Genomic DNA, 25,335 nt, shown 5'->3' on the forward strand with positions numbered 1-25,335 from the left:
CCAGCTTGGATAATAGATGCAACTTGTGCCAAAATATGTATTGAAACAGTTGATCATACTTTAAATGAATACAGCAACATTGCATAGCTTGGTTACAAAAAAAAAAGACATATGGAAGTTGGGAAAATACTGCACTTATGTTAGAAGTGCCAACTTTTGCAGTCAATAAGAATTACTGGAAGCATGAAATCACATAGAAAGTCCTTGGAAATGACATCAAAAGTTATGGGATTTTAAAATTCAGACAGATTGATACCTAGAACATAGCACACTAGAGATTACTGTCATTGGGAAAAACATATTTGTTTGTTGCTGAAGTCATTGCAAGAGACAGTAATGTTGAAGACAAAGAACTGGAAAGGTTACAAAATACAAAGATCTGCAAATAAGGACAGGAAAAATGGAAAGAAATTGCTAGTGGTGCTAATTATTATTGGGATAGTAAGTGCTGTATCACAAAGACTTGGAATGGTTTTGGATTGCTTAAATTAGAAAAAACTTATAATAGCCCAACTACAAACAAAATTACAACTGAGTATTTCATAGTTAAATGCCACTTTCATGATTCTCAAATCCGTGGGGTAGGTCTGAAATTGTGAAGAAAAAAACTGGCCAACATTGACTATGACTCATGATTAGTAAAATTGGAGTTCAATTTATTGTAATCTTAATAAAAAAAACAATTACTCTAGTACTAGCAGATTGAGAATTGTCTTCACTAATATCAACCATGGTGCATACTTTTTGAGTTCTATCTGCCAAGAGTAGATTAAGCATCATAAATTCTAAAAATATTGATGGATTGATTCTCCTTCTTTTCCCACCCCACTGTTCTCACTGAATTTGCTATGGAAAGGAGAAGAGAAATTGCTTTAAATACTCCAAAGCTAAGTGTGATGTTCTTGCACTTTTGTTGTGATGAAGCATCCAATGTATCTTCTCCATGAATCTGTTTCAGTAGCAATGCTAGTGCCCTTACTGAAGGAGACTTCCTCTCTTTTCTGTTTTCCTCTGGAGAAATTCTGGAAAGTTCTCCATTTAATTTCTCACCCCAACAGTCTGATGGAGAACTTTGAATGCCATTTTTGCCTGGTTCCTGGAAATTTCTGTCAGTAGAGCTTTCTACAGGCTTTACCAAGGATTATGAAATGAATATGATTTTCATCTCTGGAACTACCTTCTGCCAAGAATACTATGCTAAATTACAAATTTTCAAAGAAGATCTTTCTCTGTTTCTAGCCCATCCCACCAAATGGAGGTTCCTCTCCTCCAAGTGGTCTTTCATCTTTGGAAGATATTATATTGTAGCAGACTCACAATTTGAAGCTTGCAGATAATAGTTTATCTCTCTATGCGCATATCTGTGTTATCTTTCTTCTCTAATTGTTGTGCCTTTCCAGAGGAGCCATATTTGATATTTTTAACTATAGTTTTACTCAGGCTAAAACTGCCCCAAAACCTGCCTCTGCATTACAGAAGTGGAACTGAATAGATATATTATTCAAAAAAATGTAAACATTTATTCTTAACAATTTTAACAGCAAGACAGTAATAACAATACTCATAAAACACTTATAGTAATCCACAGTAATGGAAGACAAATCACTAAATTGATTTTCCTTTGATTGTGGTGGCAATATTAGTGATGATGCTTTGCATAACTATATCATAGTGACCCTGAAATGGTTATGGATATGAAATAAAAATAAACCTTTTTTTAACCATAATGCCACTTTCAGAGTGGAATAATTAAAATGTACTTCACATCCCAATCTCTTCTCTTTTGAGATGTAACTGAAGGTCCAATTCTGACACACCAACATAGAGAAATAAAGTAAAGCAATGAAGCATGATAGTTCCTTTCCTTTCCCTTTTTTTTTAAAGACAAAAAATAAACTCATACTTTAAATTTATTCCCTTGCAATAGTCATTGATTTGATAGCACTCGGGTATCTTCCAATTACTGGTTGACATTAAATCACACTTTGCTCTTAATTTGGAGGCCATTTTCGACTAAAATAAGCACTAATTGATCAGTTTTTATAATAAATAGCATCAACTTCATTTGTGACTTAATCCATCATGTGTCTCTTTCTTTTAAATAGTTGAGTTTAATTTGATGGCATAATTTAGATTTATTTTCTTCAAGACAGCAGGGAGTGGGAGCTGGAATCTCTAAAATCATAATGTCAAATGGTATGTAGCAAGTCCTCACCCAATGCCAGCCTGACAAAAATAGCGCCTTCTCCCATAAAACCACAATATTTATCAGCTTCCCTGCACATCGCTGATATTACAGCCATTTGTCTGAAATGGTATAGGGTTTCCTGCCTCAACAGGGGGTTGTACTAGATGACCTCCGAGGTCCCTTCCATCATCATCATCATCCAATTTGGTCTAGTGATTAAGGCACCAATGTAGAAAAGACTATGAGTTCTAGTTTATCCTTAGGTATGAAAACCAGGTGGGTGATTTTGGGTCAATCACCAGGAGACTGGGAGTTCTTGTCCTACCTTAGGTATGAAAGCCAGATGAGTGATTTGAGATAGTCACTATTTCTCAGGCACCTCAGCTCACAGGGTTGCTATTGTGGAGAAAATGTGAGGAAGAAAGAGTATTAGGTATGTTCATTGCCTTCTGGAAAAATTTTGAAAACTTTTCCACCCAACTTCTGTGTTTCCATAATGATGTTCAGCACAAGTGATTGGATTCCATTTTTCTCTCCAGCTGTTGTCAGTGCCATCCCAGTGCCAACACTAGAAAGTGCCCAGTATCCAGGAATCCTGCCATCCCCCACCTGTGGATATCCGCACCCTCAGTTTACTCTCCGTCCTGTGCCATTCCCAACACTTACAGTTGAACGGACCTTTGGAACAGGGAGAAGTAAGTAGAGTCTTGCTTGATTCTAACTTCAGTAGGGTGGAGAAATGTAAGACACAGAAACCACAAAGCAATCTGTCTTGAAAATGGATTGAGAAGGAGATGGCGCCTTCCTTGAACCATAGCAACAGGTGGAAGAGGTGGAAAGAACAGCCTTGCTGTTGGAGGTAAGTGCTTATTTTGGAGATGTGAGAAATTAATCATGCTTCCTTCGTTACATCATTTATAATAACAATACAAATGAGTGGTTTGACAGATTCTGCTGATTTCTTACCTTTATTACATAAGAAACCTTTTAAATCTGGAAAGTCCTCATTCTCCATTCCTTCACCAGCATCTCCCATTACTAAGTAAATTGAAACATTCCATGGCATTTCAGCTGTTTGACCAATGACAAAGAAAGCACACTTCCATAAACCTCTACTAAAATCCTTGCATTTCCAGGCTTCCCTAGTTTTCCAGCAATTAGTTAGATACTTCAAATTGTGCAAAATATTTTATGTCAGATTTTGCTTCAGTTGTTTCTAATGTCTATCTTTACCCCCTTAATGGACATGTTAACATAATATGTATCAGACAATAATATGACTTAAAACCTAGAACCATGCTGGTACTTCCTGGTTTGTTCTGCAAACAATGTGGACAAATAATGCAAGCAGGGTATTGGTATAATATGGTTTAATACATTAAACATCCCTCAATTTTTGTTGTATTGCTGCACTTTTGAACGGGTATAGGTGCTATGACAATGGCAATTATTTTCCACCTGCCTGAGTGTTAGGAATTAAGAAAACCTGTTATGGTTCCAGCTAATGAAACACTTCAAAGAACTTCCAGGCATATTTTCCTAAAAGTCATTTATTGTTACAAAATGTCGGCATAGGCATAATGGAGGTATGCCAAGATCTAAATTCTCTTCCCATGAGCAATTAAATTATCAGCATGTTCCCTCCCCCAGATTAGCTGTCCAATTAGTATGAAGGTCAAAGGTTTCCTTCCTCTCTCTTTCCCTTTAACCTCTTCTGCTCTGCATTAACTCTAAAAATACCAGACAGTTCTGCATATTGTCAAAGCAAGAATATACAGTATTTGCAGCGTTGACATAACCATTAAGTACCTATGAAATTAAAAAGGTGCCCTATTAAGTTTAGCTCTTAGCCAAGTAAGGAATGGCAGAGAAATAAGTCATACAAGCCAAAAAAGCCCCCTTGTCTGTGGTAGCCTATATGAATTTGACCATTTTTATTAGCTTACATCCATTCCATAGCACCTTCTCAAGTGATGCATTTAGAGATAATTGAGTTGCCCTTTGCAACCTCTGCTCTATTCCTGTCCTGTATTTACATTACCTAATATAAATGTTGGATCTGGCAAGAGAAGTTCTCTTTGCCTTTTTGGATAAATGTACTTAGTCAAAATTTCACCATGTCTAAAAGTTCTATTCAGTTATCTTTGAAAATCCTCATTTCTCTGATTTATGTGATGCCTAAAAGTGCATATACTGGGAGAGAAATAATAGCAGTAGCACTCAGACTTATATACCTCTTCATAATGCTTTACAGCCCTCTCTAAGTGGCTTACAGAGTCATTCTATTGTCCTCAACGAACTGTATCTTCATTTTACTGACCTCAAAAGGATGGAAGGCTGAATCAACCTTGAGCCAGTCAGGATCGAACTCTTGGCAGTGAGCAGAGTTAGCCTGCAATGCTCCACTCTAACCATTGTGCCACCATGGCTCATAAAAAATAAATGGGCTTTCAAATTGTTAAAGAAAAAGGGGAAAATGACTATATTAAGAGAAATGAATACAAATATTTGTGTGCATCTGTTTGTAATTCTCAAATAGTTGTAGAACCGCAACAAGAATGAATTAATTTAAGATTGGAAATAAGTGAGAAACAGAGAGAAACTAACAACCACATCTTTCTTCTTTGGAAAATCAGACATTTTGTTCTTTCTATACCTGTTGTTTATCAGGGAAAGAGTACTGAAAAGCACATAACCAATTTTTAAAAACCTTAAGAACTGTTCTTCTTTTCTTTTGAAGGAAACACTAGGAAAATTTCAAATGTATTCTTATTTATTCTTGATTGTCTATAGCCTTCACCTTGTTTCCCTTTGCAATCATTCAAAGGAGGGGGAAGTCTTTTTCCTTCCACTTGACAAGCTGTGAACTGGGAATAAGAGAGAATGATTGTTCTCCTGATTAAATTTCTTCAGTTGTTGCCAATAGTACACCTGGTGTCTGGACTCCTTTCCTTGTTAAAGCATGGTGTGTCTCATAAGCAATCAGATGAAAACAATGTATTACCATTGACATGTAACAAACTTATCAAGTAAGTGCTTTTCTTACTTTTTACTTTCCCCATGCTTGGTCAGAGACTACTTCAGGAATCCCAAAAGAGCTCACCCTGAACTTTACACTATATTTTTTTTCCTGACATCTATATATCTATAGATGATAGATAAATAGATAGATAGATAGATAGATAGATAGATAGATAGATAGATAGATAGATAGATAGATAGATAGATAGATAGATAGATAGATAGACAGATATTGATTAGCAAGGCATCAAAGACAGGTGTGTGTGTGTGTGTGTGTGTGTGTGTGTGTGTGTGTGTGTGTGTTCTGCTGTCCTTGATGCCCTGCTAATCTGATGCATATCTTTTTGAAAAGAAACAACATCAATACTTTGGAGTCTTTGTCACATTAGATATTCCAGTGCAAACCAGCAGCAACAATATTTGGGCTTGATTGAAATGTGACACCTGACACATGAAATAAATGTAGAAATTAAAATTTAATTAAAATATAAAATTAAAATGTAGAAAAGGGATATGGAAAAGAGCAACAAAGATGATAAGTGAACTAAACTATGATGAATGATTGAGGGAACTAGGTATGTCTAGTCTAGCAAATAGAAGGATTAAGTATGACATGATAGCAGCATTCTAATATTTGATGGGTTCTCACAAAGAAGAGGGTGTCAACCTCACAAAGAAGAGAGATCCACCCTAGAACTGAGAAGAAATTTCCTGACAATAAGAACAGTTGATCAGTAGAATGGCTCACCTCCAGAAGTTGTGGATGCTCCATCACAGGAGGCTTTCAAAAAGAGACTGAGCAGCCATTTGTCCAGAATATTATAGGGTCTCCTGCTTGAGCAGGTGTTTGGACAAGAAAACCTCCAAGGTTCTTTCTAACCTTCTTATTCTATATTCTATATATTAAATTGCTCATTAAGATAGCTCAGACTAATATAGTAAATGCCATGGTCCAAGGAACCAGTGACTAGATTTAAAAATGGTATAGGGGAGTATGAAACTATGCAGATTACAAACTTGCCAATGAAGAGTTACCAAGGGGAAAGATGTAGTCCTGGTGTCTTTCCAAATTGCAGAAGAAAGTCAGGTCAACCTGGAGAAGCCAATGGCAATGATTTTATAAATTTATTTGCAAAGCAGTGGCACGCTATATGAATGCAGCAGACATTTTTAACGTAAGCTGCTGAGATCCCTATCCCTATCCCTTTGTAGACAAGTACAAACATTGTGTTGCAGTAACTCAGTTCTAAGTAACTCGCCCTGCATTATTACATGACTGAACATTCTATTGATTAGAAAGAGCCACCCTACAAATCCATCATGTGGAATCACATTAGAGAGAGCTTCACCATTGAGTGTGAATGGGCTGTATTTGGATTTCTCTTTGTCTGTTTTTGATAAATGGGGAGGTAGGAGTGGATGATATTAGGGCTGGGGGGGGGGAAATCACCCTCAGGAAAAAAAAAGTCCATTCAACCATCTGCTGCAAGAGAAATAGAAAAAAATAAGAGAGACCGGCAGAGTTCAGATGTTAAACCTGTCTGCCATATTGACCACTGTCAAAAATGGCTGGTAGCAATAGTCCAAAATAATGGCTTTATACTGACTCCTTTTTTTAATGCCTTTTGCTAGGAGGGGAAAAATGTGGCTATTTTGTCAAAGTAATCTCGTTCTATAGATCAGCTTCACAGTGTAAAAGGAGTGTTGTGGAGACATATGAATGGTATTTTCTCAAATATTGAGGATGGATGTGTTTTAATTCCCTGCCCCCTGAATAACGAGACTGTTGTTGCAGCCAATGTAAGGAAAAAATTGCTTTTTTCGATGAACCAGCAAGTAGGGCTGGTTCAAAAGGCTCACACCACATGTAGCTGCAGAAAAAATGGGTGGGAGTCTAAGCCGAAGCTTTCCCCATTCCCCATGCATCCTCCTTGTACATGCCTGAGGCCACCATGGTCCCCAGCCTTTGGCTATTGCCAATTCCATGATCCGAGGTGGTGCAGCAGTTAGGGTGCAGTACTGCAGGCCACTTTAGCTGACTGTGTTCAGCAGGTCAGCAGTTCAAATCTCACCAGCTCAAGGTTGACTCAGCTTTCCATCCTTCCGAGGTAGGTAAAATGAGGACCCAGATTGTTGGGGGCAATGTAAATATATATATACATTGCTTACTGGTGTACACCGCTTAGAGAGTGCTTGCACTTAAAGCGGTATATAAGTCTCATAAATAAATAAATAAATTCCTGTGTCCATTCTGTTTGATCCATTCCTGGTTGAGCAGACAACAAAAAGACAAAAGGTTTAGGCCATGCAAGCAATGGAGGAGAACCAAGTCAGAACATCGCAAGTGACAACAACGGGTGCTGCTCAAGCTGAGAATAGTAAAAGAAAAGCAATTTGCATTACCAGACATCACTGAGAATTATGCTGGAGGTGCAATGTTCTTTATGTCCACCAGACTACGGGTCCACAATCCAGCTTGCCTATCCAATGCATCTCACACCTCTGGTAGCATACAGTCCAGATCTTTTAAATGTTGCCTCCATTCATCCACCTCTGGTAGATTCACCTGTTGTCCACCTTATTGGCCTGCTCATTTTTTGGCTCTACTCCTAACATCTCAAGCAAGCCTAAAAAAAAAACTCTTATTCTTTGCTGCCATCAAATGATGGCTTGGATTTTAGCAGCGCAGATCTTCTGGACCTATAAGAAAAAGCTATGCATTCCTGATGTGATTGAACAGCTGAAAACAGAGACCTCTATATACATCTCAAAGAAAAGTATACATTTGAAGGAGAGAAGATGGGGGAAAACAGAGAAAGTTATGCATGTCATGAAAAAGTATGCCTTATAGTTAGTTTCTGAACTGAAGGAAAGATGTATTCTTGTATTTTGCCCAGAAATCCCAAAGGGTATTTTTGCCCCCCAAATTATCTAGCTTATACAAAATGTCAAAACAAAAGACTTTCATGAATTCAGAATAGTTCACAGGGCATACATATATATCCAGAAGTAGAAATAATGGGCCTTATGTATTTTGTACTCCGGTGACTGTGTTGTGGACATTAGTACCAATGGAAAAAAAATACTCTTTCAATTTTTGCTAAACAACAGTGCTAGTCAGGGAAAGGTATGCATGTCAACACTTTGGTAAGTGCGCATCTGACATTATCCTTGATTGTTATCAAGTTTTAAAGTGCAAAAAAGAACGCAAGACACAGAATATGGATATAAGTTTTAAAAAGATAGATTCAGACTGAAGATTATAAAAAAAAAATCAGATGGACTATTGGACAGCAGAAGAAATTACCTAGATCAGTGGTTAAAAAAAAAAGTAAAGGTTTCCCCTGTCCAGTCATGTCCAGCTCTAGGAGCTGGTGCTCATCTCTGTTTCCTAGCCGAGGCAGCCAGCTTTGTCCAAAAACACTTCCGTGGTCATGTGGCCACCATGACTGTACACTGAGATGAAAGGAAGCTGTTATCTTCCCACCAAAATGGTAGCTATTTATCTAGTTGCATTTGCATGCTTTTGAATTGCTCAGTGGGCAGGAGCTGGGGCAGGAATGGGAGCTAACCCCAACATGCAGTATTTAGGTCTCGAACGGCCAAATTTCTGGTCAACAATCCCAGCATCTTAAGTGCTAGGCTATTGTAGTGGTAGGATCCCTTTTATTGGATGTATTCAATTTCCAAGCAGCCATCTGTCAGGGATGCTTTAATTTGGGTTCCCATAATGATCTTTTCAACTCTTGAATTCTAGGATGTCTTCTCCTATTCTGTAACAAAGACCAGCACACTCAAAAGCAGCCTTGAAACTATTTGAAAATGAAATGTCTATTTCCTTGGTGTTTAGTGAAAGAGCTCTGTAACCCTGCAATGCAATTAGCCAAGATGAAAGAGGTCACCTTACTATTTTTAGAAAACAAGGGCAGTTGAGTCCACAGATCTTGCAGATCTTCTCTCAACAAAGCAAACAATTAAAAACAAACATCTTTTTTTTACCTGCCCCAATTTTGAAGACAAACCAGGATGCTACATAGTTGTAAGGTGAAGCCTATAAATCCTGTTCAATTTGACTAGGGAAATTTTGGGCGGGTTCCACATTTCAATATGATTTCCATGGCTCCCAATTTGAAGGGAGCTAAGCAGAAGCATTTGCATTTTGCAAACACTGAAATGATTGAAACACTTCTTAGGCCTCCTTGTATGTTGGCAAACCCAAGAAAAAAAGAAAATCTGGTGATGTCACTACCCAAGAATATATAACATGCCATCTTTAGAGTAGCTACAGGTTGAGAGTTTCCTACCAATGGATCAGATGATTTCCGAATTCTACAGCTCTTTGGAATTATTTTTTTTTCCTGGCACTTTCAGCTACCTGCTTTGAGGTCATGTGGTATGATTTATCTGAGATGAAATAATGTTTGAGACTTGGACCAACATAGGCATAATTCCTGTTTTACTTTTCAAACTGATTTATAGAGCCTCTAAGCTTTACAAGTACAAACCAAATTATCATTTTAAACAGGCAGTTCAACCCCTTCACTAGCAATAGTCTGATTTGGAAGGATTGCTAAGAAGAAAATAAGCAAAAGCACCTTTGTTCTTCAACCATTAGAGGAATGAGAAGAGCTTAAGTATACAAAAGAAAGCTCTGGCAAATGTTAATGCCCTTGGCTTCCTGTAATGCCTCCAGATTATTAAAACAAAAACACTTGCACTTTAATGGTTTCTGTTTAGTTAGCCTATTATTAGGAGCTTAGAGCTAGAGCTAATGGTAAAGTTACACTCATGTGTATTTATTGCCTAGAGATTTCCAATTGTTTTACCCCCTTCCGAGATATTTTGAACCACCAGGATTTTTATATTATTTTTGCAAACAAGTGACTAACCAGCAAAACAGTCTGTTCTCAGTATGTAAAGAAGCAGAGTGCTGGTAACCCCTACCCAGGGGTGTCCAACCTTAGCAACTTTAACACTTGTGGACTTCAATTCCCAGAATTTCCCAGCCAGCATGGGGAGTTGAAGTCCACAAGTCTTAAAAGTTGCCAAGGTTGGACAACCCTGCTTTAGCCAGAGTATACGGGTCCTGGAAACTCTCAATCTGAGTTGTGTGACCACTAAATAGTAACTATGCCCAATGGCATAAGAATTGAGAGAATTTTAACCTCTGTGAATTCAACAGTGCTTTAACTTTTAAACCACTGTTGCAGTTGTCCCATTTAGGTTTTGGGCTCCAGTATGCCACTAGCGTAGGAAGACTGTTGTGAATTTTAGTAGCCTGAAAATTTCGTAAGACAGTTTCACACAATGATCTAGTCATGAATGATATAATGATCACAGCATCATTGTAAACTATGGTCAAAATTGCTCTGATACAGTGGAGTAGTGCTAATACTCAGATGTTCTTCAAACATTCCCCAATTCATGGTGGGAAGAGCAAATGTAAACAGCTATAACATTAAGTAAGCAGGGCTGTCTTTACAGTATGTTCTGAAGCCTATCTAGCACAACAGATGGCAGGGACCATGTGAAAGATGTCACAACTGGAACTAAATTCTCAATATCTTTAATAGTACCACTGCATGGGTCATTGACTGACCTGATTATTGGAGAACACGAATGGGTGCTCCTTTGATGTAATATATTTCTACCACTTAAATAACTGTCTCTAAGTTTCTTTTAATTAAAAATAGAGGGGGGAAAAGAACTTATCCTGAAGCTATCTTGGCTACTAGCAACACAAGGCAGGAGAAGTTTTATTGGAGGAATAGATGTTGGGAAAAGACTGGCCAAGCCACAGGGAGCAGTCAAATGGGGAATTAGTCTGGAATCCATACATGGGCATAAGAGAGTGAAGTCTGACCCCCTCCAATGCTGTTAAATCTTTTCTAGTCTGACCCAGGCGCAAACTGCAAGTCTGAGAAAGTTCCTGATTATAGGCTGAGCAATAAAATAGCCAATTGACTCCTTTACATGCGGCTCTGATTGTTCACGCCTGACATTAGCTTGAGTCTTCTCCTCCTTTTCCTTCCTGCTAGGTTGGAAGTCTTAGAATTCCAAATACATGGAAACTTTATCAGACTGAGAAGTCTGGTCAGATCTATAATTTGCAAGAACCTAAATGGATTGCACAGATAACCATTGCATCTGTTGGAATTCTTTGCTTTCCTCTCCAGGTTAATTGTTAATAAGATTAAAGGAAGTTTAATCAACTATTATTTTGTGCATTATTACGGTGTGCTGTGACAGTATTGTCAACCTGGTTTTTGCATCGCTGTACTACATGTAACAAAAAGTGTGTTATTCTAATGGCCCTGCCAGGGGTTTCTTTAATTTGAAATGATTACTCATTATCAGGCCTTGGAGTTCTTCCTGTGGCTGTTGCATTTAACTTTGTTTTCTTGGGGCCAATGGAGCAGTTGCTGATGGGAATAAGTGCAAAGGTGCAATCATTTGACATGATTTTTGTCTTTGCAAGGGTTGTAACCAAGCAACAAATGGACATGAAAATTGAACCAAACACTCATTTCTCTGCAGGTGGCCCTCTGAAGTTATTCCTGTATCACATTGGCAGAATGGTCTAGACTGCAGGCATTAGGTCGGCCAAAGTTGTATTAATCAGCCTGCAATCATCCGGCCAGCGTATGAAATAAGTGGCAAGAGGAGGGAAATTGGGATGTTGTTGTATATGTCAACCTCTTATGGCTCGATTACCTTTCACTTTTATTTCTGCTTCAGTTTTTGCATTAATTCCAGTTCATGAGATTGCCAGCAAAGATGAGGATAGTAACAAATAATAATGGCAAAAGCAACCCTTAGTATTATTATATACCAGTGTAACCTCAAATGTTGAACCTGCAAGCTGATGCGATAGAAGAAGATAAACCTCCAGGTCTGAGAGGATTCTCTATGACCCAGACAATTATGATAGGAAGGCTAATTGTTTGGAAGACTGCAGATGTTGTAAGCAGTGCTTTTTTTGTAAAAAAAAAAAAAAAAAAGGTGCTGGAACTCACACATGTCATACAACCCACCTTGCCTATCCTACAAGGTTCCATCCAAAAAAGGTGCCGGAACTCCGTTCTGGGCTTCTATGACAAAAAAAGCCCTGGTTGTAAGTATAGGAAATATTAAATAATGGTCCATTGTTTTGTACTACTTGATACCAGGGAAGGATCAATGCTCCATTACCCATGTGTAGCATTAAATCATTATTACGTCCAGCTCAGCATTCTTCTTTAAAGACTTTCTTGAGGTTTCAGTCAAAAATCTTCATGGGGCTTGTCAAGACTAAAGTTGAGACTTACATGCAAAGTCTTTGTCTTTAATTTCTGCCATGGGAAGAAAGCAGCTTAATCAATTATCCATTCTGGGAAGCAAAACTCACATTCAAATCTGAGAGACCATTGTAGAAAACAAATTTCTATGTTGAATAGAAATCTATAATCAGGGTGGAGGCAGGTGACAAAAATGCTTAGTGACATCACAGCACTAACTCCTCCTCCCTTTATGTATATCTATGCAATGTTGCAACACAAGTACAAACTTAAGAAAATATTTGTGATATGATGACACATTGCAAGTTTATTTATTTATTTATGAGACTTATATACCGCTTTAAGTGCAAGCACTCTCTAAGCGGTGTACACCAGTAAGCAATGTATATATATATTTACATTGCCCCCAACAATCTGGGTCCTCATTTTACCTACCTCGGAAGGATGGAAGGCTGAGTCAACCTTGAGCCGGTGAGATTTGAACCACTGACCTGCTGAACACAGCTGTTAGATGCAGTTAGTTTCAGTTGTAAAACTTGAAACATATACAATTTACAGCTAATTTTCTTAAATTCCTACAGATTTATCTATCAGGTTTCCTGAGCTTGATCTGAATGCATATATTTGATTTGCAAATAGCTGTTGGCTCAAAATTTGATTTAAAATGAATAACCAACTATGACACCTATTTTTTAAAATTTCCCCATATGTGTGTGTGTGTGTGTGTTTGTGTGTGTGTGTGTGTGAAATTTCCCCACATATATTTATATCCTGTAAATATGGAAGTAAAATTGCTACTGTTGTTATACATTTTGATTATGTCTGGCCTTACGGCTGTAATAAACAGATTGATTGATTGATATGTGTGTGTGTGTGTATGTGTGTGTGTGTTAAATTTGGATTGCAAATAAAGATATAGGCAAAAGATTTCTTCTTCCCATATTTGGGCCAACCAGATGCAACATAAAAAACATGTATGTATGTATGTATGTATGTATGTATGTATGTATGTCTTGGCTGATGAGAGCTAATTAGCTCAAAATAGCTATCCTAGTCTTATATATAGGACTATATATATTGTTTTTTTTACTACCCATGAATGCTCTGTATTGACTCCTAACTTTGATTGTACTCCATTTCATGGCTTAAAAATTCAAGAGTAGAATCATTTTAAATATTTACAACAAAAAGAAGAAAGTTTTGTGTCACCTTAAAGACAAAGACAGTTAAAAGTTAATAAAATGGTTAGTCATTTAAGTACCAAAGCATTCTCACTTCTTTATTTCCCTAAAATTCCTAGATGCAAAGCTGGATCAATAATTCTGAGAGCTTCAACTATTAGATGTTTACTCTTTTTTAAATAGTATTTTGCGACCAAGCTTGTGTTAGGGGACATTGAATATTTTGTTGTTAGATTTTACTTATATTCATAGATGCAGTTGAGTTGATTCTTTTATATTATTTTACACTGCCCAGAATCTTGGGACTGAATAATATAAACATTCATTTTCTAATAAATAATAAATACAAATTGATATTTGACATCTCAAACTGAACTGCACTAATAGACATATGTTAAATCTTATTTTCCACAATGGGTTGATATAAACCAGAAGGAGGAATAAAACTACCAGTGAAGATCCCTTTTTTTCCTGGGGATTGCCCAGTTAATAATCATTATGTTACTTATATGTCAGATTGAACCTTCTGATTCCTACCAGTTGGTTCATCTTGGATGCTATTAGTCTCCTACCTTGGATTTCTCCCTGCAGCCCAGCCTTATGAAGATCAAAAAGAAAATTATTTGGGTTATCCTGCATAAAGCCTTGAAATACAAAATGTAATAAAAATTGTGCAATCAGGGAACACAGGAATTACTTGCATAATCAATGCATATAGAAGGTTTTAATAAGAAATTCCATTTCAGAATATTCAAGTTTAAGTTCTACATAGAAAAAAGAGTTCACTGGGAAAAGGAAAATAGAAGAAAAAACAACAGAAGAAAACATTACCCTAAACCTAGCCCTAACCTTAACCCTAACCCTAACACATTGGTCTACGTTACTTAAGAGTAATATAGACTATATACAGCTAAAACTCTCATTTGTTTATAACCAATTGAGTGAATCTGTGCATCATAGAGCAACAATTTTTGAATCAACATACCTGAAATGGGCTAACTTATGGAATGCATCCCAAAAATGGGACTCACGACTCCTATGGCAAGATTTATTTATTAGATTTTTCTCCCAGCTTTATTACTTTATAAAATTTATAAACTTGTGGCTGCTTCTCTGCTGTTGTGCTGTCACAGTCAGCTGCAGTCATATAATCATCATTTCCAACACTCCTGCCAACTTTCCACAAAAAAAGTCAATGGGGAAGCCAGCAGGAAGTCGAAAGTTGCTCCAGCTCCTGCTGTTTTGTTTTGTTTTTTGTCTGCCTGTGCTCATTCGTTCATGTTTAGGTAAGGAAATATCTTTGAAACATTGACCAAATGGGTCACAGGTTGTCTAATTTTTAAATAAGATCAGTGCTATCAGCTTACCTAAATTTTTTTTCTTCACTCCTTGAATAAGCTCTTCGGTTTCACTAATATTCACTGGAGAGATGAATCCACTTTCTATTTGATTGCTTCTAAGCAGGTCCTCAGTTTTTCTCCTTATTCCTTCTTTTTCCATATTCTCCTTAGTTTGATAGAATATGAGGGATGAGCTCAAAACCAACAACAATGTGCCATGTGTGAGGTCCTTGATCTATGCACCAAATCAAAAAATCTGTAAGCTCATCTGCCTAATGACCATAACAATGCATCCTAGTTTATACAAATGGACCTGCATGGAATAGGCTTTGTGAAGAAACACAAAAATAAATTCCATTAGACTCTCAGAAGTTTATCAGATGAATCAATTTGCAGTAAAAAAAATCAGAAATGAAAGGTATAATAAGCAATACATTAAAATTATATAGAAATGGCCATGAGAATTAAACATATTAATGAAAAAGATGGCAGAGGTAAAACATTCTTCCCACCCAGGGACTGGTTGACATAAATTAGTCTTTAGGTCAGGGGTCTGCAACCTGTGGTCTGTGGCCTGGTACTGGGCTGTGGCCTCTTGGCCATTGGGCCCCATTTGCACATGTGCAGGAGCACTAGCACCACTGCCAGCGTCACATGAGCACTAGAAGCCTGTTTGCACCTACGTGTAGATGCTAGCAGCCTGTTTGCACACACTAGCAGCCACTTGTGCATGCATGCAGGTGCCAGGGCCTCCACCAGCACTGCCATGGGTGTGCACGGCCCACTTGCAAATGTGCATGGATGCTAGCTCTGCTGCCATGTACACACACATTTGCACATGTGCGCGCATTTTCACACGCATTTCCCTGCTCCTTCCTTTCCCTCCCTGCCACCAACCCAGAAAGGTTGAGAAGCTCTGCTTTAGGTGATAGTGAGGTACCATACCAAAACTGAAATTCTGAAGTTTGCAATAACATTTGAATTGAATTGTAATGGTTATTTGCAGATTGATAAAGAGATGTTATAGAACAAGGGTCTTCAAACTTGGCCCTTTTATGACTTGTGGACTTCAGTTCCCAGAATTCCTCAGCCAGTCCACAAGTCACAAAAGGGCCAAGTTTGAAGACCCCTGTTATAGAATGAGCTAGCTGCTAGTTTCTACTTTATTATTGAAATACTTGTCATAAGAAGGTTATCAAAAAGAAAAATCAGAACATCTCTACCCTAATCTACATGAGGTTAAATTAATTCTAATTAGGAAATGGTTCAATTGCTAGAGTTCTTGTAACTCTATACCGTGTTTATCAATAAATCTTGCTAAAGAGAACTTTGTATAAATTGTGTTTGGAAGAATCACTTCTGATTTGAGGCAAATGCTAAAGATCCTGACAGAATTGAATGTGAAGATTAAGAGCCAGAGTACAGGTATTTGGTAGAAAGGATAATTAAGAGATTAGGCACCATTACTATTGGTTTGATTCTCATGAATTCTCATGGACATTTTATGGGACAAAGTAAATAACTTTAAACTGAGTTGATAGTGGAGAGCTTACAAACTATCTTTCTCTGAGATTGGAATTATTAAGTGGAGATATCAGGTCTTAACTGATATCCTAATAGCATACCTAAGAATTCTTGCTTATGGGCAAAAGAATGGTACCATTCACTGCTATGGAGAAATGAATTCCTCAAGATACATTGCTACTTTGAAGAGCCCACACTGTTATTGACTACTGAAGAGGCAATGAATAATCCCTGTTAGCACACAGATCTGTCTGAGGAGTACTTCAGCTCATATTCTCCATCAATCATAATCTAAACAGTTGAGATAAAGATGTGACTCTTTAAAAAGATTATTTTGCCAGATTTTCCAGGAGGCTTTTGCACTGAACATCTATAAAATATTCAGAGCAGATTATGACATGTGAAATACAATCGCATCCCTAAAAAAACTTTCCAGAGTCTTCAAACAAAAACAAAAAGTCAGGAACAAATCACCATGGTGATAAGGGAGCAATATTTCTTTATGTCTAAGTGAGCTTACAGCTCTAATGGGCTTTCAGACTGGTTACATTTTCTTTCCTCTTCTCTTACAGCAGTGAGTGAAGGACCAGCCACACCACAAAGTTCCATGTTACCGCAAACACAGCCTGAACATCCAAGCAGTGAGGAACCTCCAAGCAGGACTATTCCTACTGCATGTGTCCGGCCTACACATCCCCTCCGCAGTTTTGCCAACCCCTTGCTACCTCCGCCACTGAGTGCAATAGAACCGAAAGTCCCTTATACACCACTTTTGTCTCAAGCAGGTATGGAAACTGTTGAAATGAATGCTGGCTAGGGAACAAAACCTTGATGCATAGCATGCAGATGTTATTTCTCTTTATCCCCATGATCTTTCTTAACCTAGTCTACGAATAGCATTGCAAATCCAATGCTGTGCTTGGAAACTCAGTGGAAATAGAGCTTAAGAGTCACTTGCTATCTCAGAACTAGCACCTCAGGAGACAGATGTAAAGTTGCTTCCAACCAGCTCTATGATGAATTGAAATGTAAACTGCACTGTTGTCAGTAGATTACAGTAAGGGATTAAAAAAAAGCCATGGTAGACAAAATTTGATCATTTTGTGGACAAAATGCTGACTCTGAAGCTTAGCTATAGAAAAACTCAAAGGAGCCCAGCATTCTCTTAACTTCTGAGAAAGCGACGACACAGATAAATGGTAAAACAAAGTAACTAAAAGGCTAAAGGATGGATCAGGATTTTGGTTTGAATCTTATCTCCATGTGAAGCTAAGCCCAAAAATGATGTGGAACAATTCAGCCATAGTTCAGTTCTTTATTTGTTTACAAACAACAGACAGAATCTTGCCAGACTAAACCTATGTTATTGTTACTTGGCAGTATTCTGGGAGATTCTAGGGAGTTCTTTTCTCACCTATCCAGCTCCAGGCTCTGTTGCCTCTTCCTTGTTTAGAATGTGCTCCCACTTTCCTAAGAAACTGTCTCATCACTGTAGTTTAGCACATTCTGCCACAAACTCATGGGCTGATGCTATTACGGTTGGTCAGCCTTATTTCCAATATGAAGCAAAAAGTATTGCTTTGTCACGAAGAAAAATCCGAGATTCAAATCTTCCTGTTGGGATTTTGCACTGGGAAATAATGGCAATACTCATCTAGAAGGAATATTTAAGTCTTGCTTCTAAGAAATTTTAGTTCCTAGATTATTCTTCTCACTCCAACTCAGTGCACACATTCATCATGATTTACCTGATTTTACAATTTTGGTACAATCCAAGCACACATAAAAAGAAGGCCAATCCTATTTTTTAAATAAAATTAAGATAAAATAGACTGGCCTTATATTTTAAGCATGTTTAAGTAATAACTTCTGTGATTCTATGGAAGTTCTTCTATGAAGAACTTCTTCTTTTTTTAATGAAAGTTTTTTATTTTTTCCATATAAACATTATAAAAAAAGCATACAATACAATTTTAAGATAAAATAAACATTATTACGACCTGCGCACTCCCCCCAGGCTGCGTCCACCCTCTCTTAAAACATTCCCTACTTCCCTCCTCTTTCTCACCTCCCATCCTACTCTCTTCCCCTCTCCTTCTCCTCTCACTACCCTACTTCCTCTCTACTCTTGCCCACCTCTCATCCCTCTCAAACCCATGAACGCAGCATAAGGGGAGTGCCCAGGCCGCACCCCTATAAGCAACCATTATCTATATTACACTTACCCCCCCACATTTCCTCCCTCCCACCCCCCAAACCCCCCTTCTTCAATCTATAAAATGTTTTTAAAACAAAAGGACACTACTGTGAATGGCATCTGTCTGATAGTTACCAATGTGCTAATAGCTACCTGTTATTCCCATAGTAACTGCTGGTATAAATAGTCATTTCTTTAAAAATCTAAATATCTTTGTATAGTATAGAGCCAGAAGTATCTCTAACCTCTTAGTATGTGAAACAAATATATAGTTGTTTTATATGTTGGAAGTTTTCCTTGCAATGTGTTCTTGATATAAACTTAATGTAAGTTTGAGTTAGGTTTGCAGATGAAATCTCTGAATGCCTAACTTTATCATTTGTTTTGGTAGATATTTCTGCTGAGACCTTGTTTTGCCAAGTGTCAGGGCAGTGGTCAGGTGCCCAGGCAACTGGGTTTTTTTGGGGGGGTTGGGGTTGCTGTCGTTTTTGGATCCAGAGACAATGAGCATTCTAGTGAATAAAGAGATTTTAAGCTTTATTAACTCAAGCAAACGGATTTAAAAGCATAACAACAGAACAGGAAAAGGAAATAGAACAGAGTAGGTAAATAATGCATACCAAGCAAGATGATACTCAAATCTCGTATAAGCTGTCAGGAGCACCTTAATAATAACACCAATGATACTAAGGGTGGTCAATTTACACAGTAACCAATGCTAGGTTCTCTGCAGAAGTGGTCCACAAACAAAATAACTCCAAGGTTTTTATCAAAACCTGGCACCAGGACTTCATGGATTTGCTTCTATCGGGATGGGACTACAAAACTTGACCTTGACAGGGTGGCACATGACTCTAGAATGGAAACTGAAGGTCTGAGGCGTTCACAGATTTACAGCTGTGTGAAAATCCCCCCTCCCTTCTTCTTTATTTAGTAAACAAGACCTTTTAAAAAAACAACAACAGGTTAACTCAGAAAGGGCTCTAAACATCTAAACTTTTCTTTTTTTTTTTTTATTAAAAAGTTTTATAAATTTTACAAAAAATAAAAGACAATACAAAAACAAAAAACAACATATACAAATAAAAACAAACATTACCCAACAAAACCCCCCTTCCCCCACCCCTACCCAAACCCCCCCTTCCCCCCCCCAGGGCCTCCCAGAGCAGAATATAGGCTTAATTAAAAAAAGTTAAAAAAATTTTATATTTATATAAAAAAAGAATATAAAATAGAAAATATATATATATATAAAGTTAAAAATTATGAAAAAACTATATAGTATTTTTTTATATCAAATTTAAATTGTATGAATTTTATCCATTTATCCCAAACAGCAAGGAATTTCTCTTGCGTTTGACCCTTTAAGAAAGCCGAAATCTTTGCCATTTCCGCCAAATGAGACACTTTAAGAAACCAATCCTGCAATGTAGGCAAAGATTCCTTCTTCCAATATTGTCCTACTAATAGCCTCGCAGCTGTAATCAAATTTAACATCAATATAACCTCCTTTGTATCACAATCAATAACTATACCTAACAAAAATAATTGTGGAGTAAATTTTACCCTCCTTTTAAAAATTCTCTGGATATTCCACCATATCTTAATCCAGAATGCTTTTATCTCTCTGCACGACCACCAAATATGATAATAAGTAGCGTCCATACAACCACATCTCCAACATTTAGGTTGTAAGTCAGGGTACATAAAAGACATTTTTTGTGGATCAAGGTGCCATCTATAAAACATTTTATAAAAGTTCTCCCTTAAGTTCTGTGCTTGTGTAAATTTGACATTTCTCACCCAAATAGTTTCCCAGGTGTCCAATGGAACTGGCTCACCAAAATTCTGCGCCCATCTAATCATACAATCTTTAATTAGTTCCGTTTCTGAATCCAATTCAACTAAAACCCCATAAATCCTCTTAATGTGGGTTTGTCTTTGATCCTTCACCTAAACTTTTCTTAATATGAAGGAGAAATCAACGTATGTCACAAAGCTCCTTGAAATAACAATGGTCTTCTGCCCTGTTTCTGCACACCATATTTGTCCCATTTGTCTTGTTCTTGTCAAAACTCCTTGTATAAATAAGTTTCCAATAACAAAATGTATACCGTGAGTGAGCCTTGTAAGATGAGACTGTTTCATGGCTGTAAAGGATGATGCAACACAGCATTTGACTGTAGTCTGCATACTGCAAGGTGGAGATGTTTAGAGGTATTAAGATTGTCTCCTGCTGCTGTGTATTCTAAAGATGATTAAATCCCTGACTGAAGATAGGAATTGCAGCAACCAATGAAAATGTTAAAAACCATGTTCTTGCTTCAAACATATACTAGCTATTACTAAACAATCCTCTTCTGACAGCAAGCAGAAGCCCTAAAATCCCTTACATCAAGAAGAACATCTTTTAACTAAACCCTGCTGGCACTAAAATTTAAAATTCAGTTATTTCTCTTAAGATGGATACATTCCGTTCAATAAATAGGGTGAGGAGATAAATATATGGGATACTGACACAAAGCACAAAGGAACAGAGGCTCCTGCAGGTGCATCAATTGTGATATAATATGTTCAGCAATCTACATTGACCTGATTTATTTCGGAATGCACACCAGCCCCATAGGAATTTTTTAAAACAAAGTGTGGTGGTTGGTTGTATCTCAGCCCTTAATTTGGACTTGGGCTCACATGACCAGACAAAAGACACTCTAAGGCAGGGGTGTCAAACTGCCGGCTTGTGAGCTGGATGCATCATAGCGAAACTGCGCCCACCCCGTTGCTGCCAATGAAAAAAAAAACAGCGATACGTCGCAACACATCATGTGACATTGCGAGTCTAACACCCCTGCTCTAAGGAGCACTCTGATAATCTAAAATGAGCAGGGAGAAATCTTACCAAATAGAAGAGAATATCTGTAACTCAGGTTTGAACTGTGGGGTCCTTGATACTCTCTGAGCTTGGTGGTTTACCAAGGTTTACCACCATGCTCAGAAAGTGCCACAGAAATCTTACCTGGAAAACTAGGTGTTTTTTGTCAGCCCCAGTAGCAAATATTTTGTGGGAGTACCCATGGCATGCCCTCAAAATTCTGCCCCCCCCCAAAGGTTATCCATCATGTTCTCTTCACATGTTTAAGCTCTAGGCATTGCTCATTCATAGATATCATGATTTTCATGATCATGATATCAGATTTCCATAAATCCACATGATGTTTAGCAGGTGCCCATGGTTTTCAATATATCAATAAAATTCCCTGAGTTAAGGAACAAGTTATTGTTGACTCAAAACTTCCGCTTTGCCAGAAAGCTTACTAGTGCTATGGCCTTCCCCTATCCAGGTTTGACCATTTTGCTTCCTCTTTTATATTTAACTAATGGTGTCATATCACAATTCTACATCAGTACATTGGTTAACCATTATTGGTAACCTTATGTATTACGCTAGGCTGAATTTCTACCACATCTCACTATTAAACATCTTTAAGATCCTCTCCCCACTCCTCCAAAATGAAATGCCTCTCATTCTAATGGCATCAGTTAAGATTGCTATCAATGTAGAAATAGGTTCTGAATATTATTGGTTAGATGTAGATGATCTGTGAATGACTGTGGAGTTACCTGATGCTGCTTTATTTCTACCAGCCTTGCCAAATAACCTTGCCAAAATCATATATCTTTCTTAGATTGTGTATTGATCCTCTTATTTATTTATGTGTTTAAAAGTCTTATATAGATGTCAGTTTTATGTATTACAACCTCTGAATGGCTTGCAGACAGCAGTACAAAAAGCACCATTGCAAAAATTCCTGGAGCCCCCAAAACAACTCATCTCCACACTTCAACAATCAACTTTATTGGGCTCCAGCCTCTATATCCCAATGCTGGTAGGAAGATCTCAGAGGAAGACCATTCCAAAATTGAAAATTGTGCTCTCTCTCATCCCAGAAAATAACCACTTTAATGAAGAGGACAGTAAAGTCATACAATGGAATACGAGTATGACCTTGGAAAACTAGTGGGGTGGGGGAGAGATGCTGCCTAGGGAGGGATCAAATAAAAGGAGGAGGAACCCACAATTGAATAATGGGCAGATTTATACTTTCAGATTTGCAAGATTCTGTTAACATAGCCTTACAATAAAGTAGAATTAGCTCATCTTGGTGCGTTTCCTGTCTGGTCTAATTAGAAGGCTGAGAAGGTAGATGTTTCCTCACATGCCACCACCACCACCACCCACACACATTTTAAATGTGAGTCTCTGCCCACCCATTTAATTGGCAAAAAACCAAGAATAGAGAAGAGGAAAGCAAAATGGGTAGTAGGTGGGGAAAGAGAAAAGCATTGTAGCTATGGGGATATTTGTGTGTGAGAGAGAAAAGGGGAGATGCTATAGCATATGGAGGAAATATACAAGGATAGATTTGTGTGCTTAGAAATGCAGGGTAATGGAAAAGGGCATCATTTTCCATATCCCCCATATTTCTATCCACTATGGATGCTGGGGAGTGTTCTGGAGCATTTTATCCAGAAGGTTATGGCTGCTTCTTCCATTTCCCATTCAGAAAAAAAGCTTTTCTTTTTCTAACAGTCTTAAGAAAGGCTAGCTTTTACAGTTGTGGATGCTTTAATTTGAATTCCAGCACTTAGATAGAAGAATGCTGTGATCATCAAAGTTCAACAAAAGAAAAGAAACAAGAAAAGTACCTCCAAGTAATTTTGGCTCAGGTCTATTAGTAGACAGCTCAGTTGTTCAGATCTCTCCAAAGCTGAATCCCCACTTAGTTAACTCCAGCTTTTAAGTACATTTTCTTCATTTAAATTCAAAGTACATTGGCCCGACTATTCCACCTTTTCTCTGATGAGCCTAGAAGCAGTGTTTCTCAACCTTGACAATTTTAAGGCATGTGGACTTCAACTCCCAGAATTCCACAGCCAGCATTGCTGGCTGTGGAATTCTGGGAGTTGAAGTCCACATGCCTTAAAATTGTCAAGGTTGAGAAACACTGGTAGAGAGAGATGGGAAGAAAGGAGACAGCTACAGGTGAATTGCCTTTTTAAAGACCAATCGCTAACCATTTGCAGCTGTTATAAGAAATTCAAGCCACCACCTCAAAGTATTAATCAGAAATCAGTTTTACAAAAGAGATCTCCTTACAGCTGCAATATTCGGTATATAAAGAAATAATCAAAATGCATATTTTTTTTTCAGAATGACATGGAATATCTCATGCATTTAAAAAAAACCTAGCAAAAATATTTGATTATTGCCTCCCTTTTTGTTTTTTGTTTTTTTTTCTGTAGCTCATAAACTACCCCTGGTAAATTCAGCAGTTTCAGGATATCAGTATTTTTCTCTGTTTCTGGAAACAGCTGAGAAAATAGGTTGCTTCAAATCATCAAGTTTATTTTATTGAGTGATAAATTTTTAGGAAGAGATTTGCAAAGTTAATTAGCCTACATTTTTCTAATTATGCACATCTCTTTATGCTGAATGGTGAATGTGCTGTCTTTGTCAATCACTTCACCAAATAGTACAACTTATCTCTGTACATTATATTCATATGCCCTATTATAAATTAAATTCAAACAACACTAAATTTCAGTATCTAAAGTTCAGTTATATGTTGGTCTGAAGATGCAAGATCAGATAAATCTGTGTGAAAATTAAAACCCTACCTTAAGGCTCTAAAGGGGAAGTGGGTGTTTTAATTAGAGCACGTGCATTGAATATATACAAATAATAATAGTAATAATAATAATAATAATAATAATAATAATAATAATAATAATAATGTTGGAAGGCACCTTGGAGGTCATCTAGTCCAACCCCCTGCTCAGGCAGGAAACCCTATACAATTTTGGACAAATGGCTATCCAGTCTCTTCTTAAAAACTTCCAGTGTTGGAGCATTCACCGCTTCTGGAGGCAGGTTGTTCCACTGGTTAATTGTTCTAACTGTCAGGAAGTTTCTCCTTAGTTCTAGGTTGCTTCTCTCCTTGATTAGTTTCCATCTGTTGCTTCTTGTCCTACCTTCAGGCGCTTTGGAAAATAGCTTGACTGCCTCTTCTTTGTGACAGCCCCTGAGATATTGGAACACTGCTATCATGTCCCCCCTCGTCCTTCTCTTCATTAAACTAGACATACCCAATTCCAGCAACCGTCCCTTATATGTTTTAGCCTCCAGTCCCCTGATCATCTTTGTTGCTCTTCTCTGTACTCTTTCTAGAGTCTCAACATCTTTTTTACATCGTGGTGACCAAAACTGGATGCAGTATTCCAAGTGTGGCCTTACCAAGGCATTGTAGAGTGGTATTAATACTTCACATGATCTTGATTTCTATCCCTCTGTTAATGCAGCCTAGCACTGTGTTGTTGGCCTTTCTTTGCAGCTGCAGCACACTGCTGGCTCATATTTAGGTGATTGTCCACTAGGACTCCAAGGTCCCTCTCACAGTCACTACTCTTGAGCAAGGTACCCCCTATACTATACCTGTACATTCTGTACATACAGAAATTGTCTTTCCTTTTACTTAATTCATAGAACATAGAGCATAGAATAATAGAGTTGGAAGGAACCTCAGAGGTTTTCTAGTGCAGCCCCCTG

General features: G+C 37.7%; 1 protein-coding gene across 1 annotated transcript in view; it reads left to right on the plus strand.

The window, feature by feature from the left end:
- Positions 1 to 25,335, plus strand: part of DCC (DCC netrin 1 receptor) — a 450,546-nt gene that overhangs the window by 413,165 nt on the left and 12,046 nt on the right. The window contains exons 22-23 of the mRNA XM_039322125.1: positions 2,728 to 2,883; positions 17,104 to 17,316. Of these exons, the coding sequence (XP_039178059.1) occupies positions 2,728 to 2,883; positions 17,104 to 17,316 (369 nt within the window). The remainder of the gene's footprint in view (positions 1 to 2,727; positions 2,884 to 17,103; positions 17,317 to 25,335) is intronic.

This window comes from Crotalus tigris, unplaced genomic scaffold (assembly GCF_016545835.1).
Source record: "Crotalus tigris isolate CLP2741 ecotype Arizona unplaced genomic scaffold, ASM1654583v1 scf7180000023830.6690815, whole genome shotgun sequence".
Lineage (NCBI taxonomy): Eukaryota > Metazoa > Chordata > Lepidosauria > Squamata > Viperidae > Crotalus > Crotalus tigris.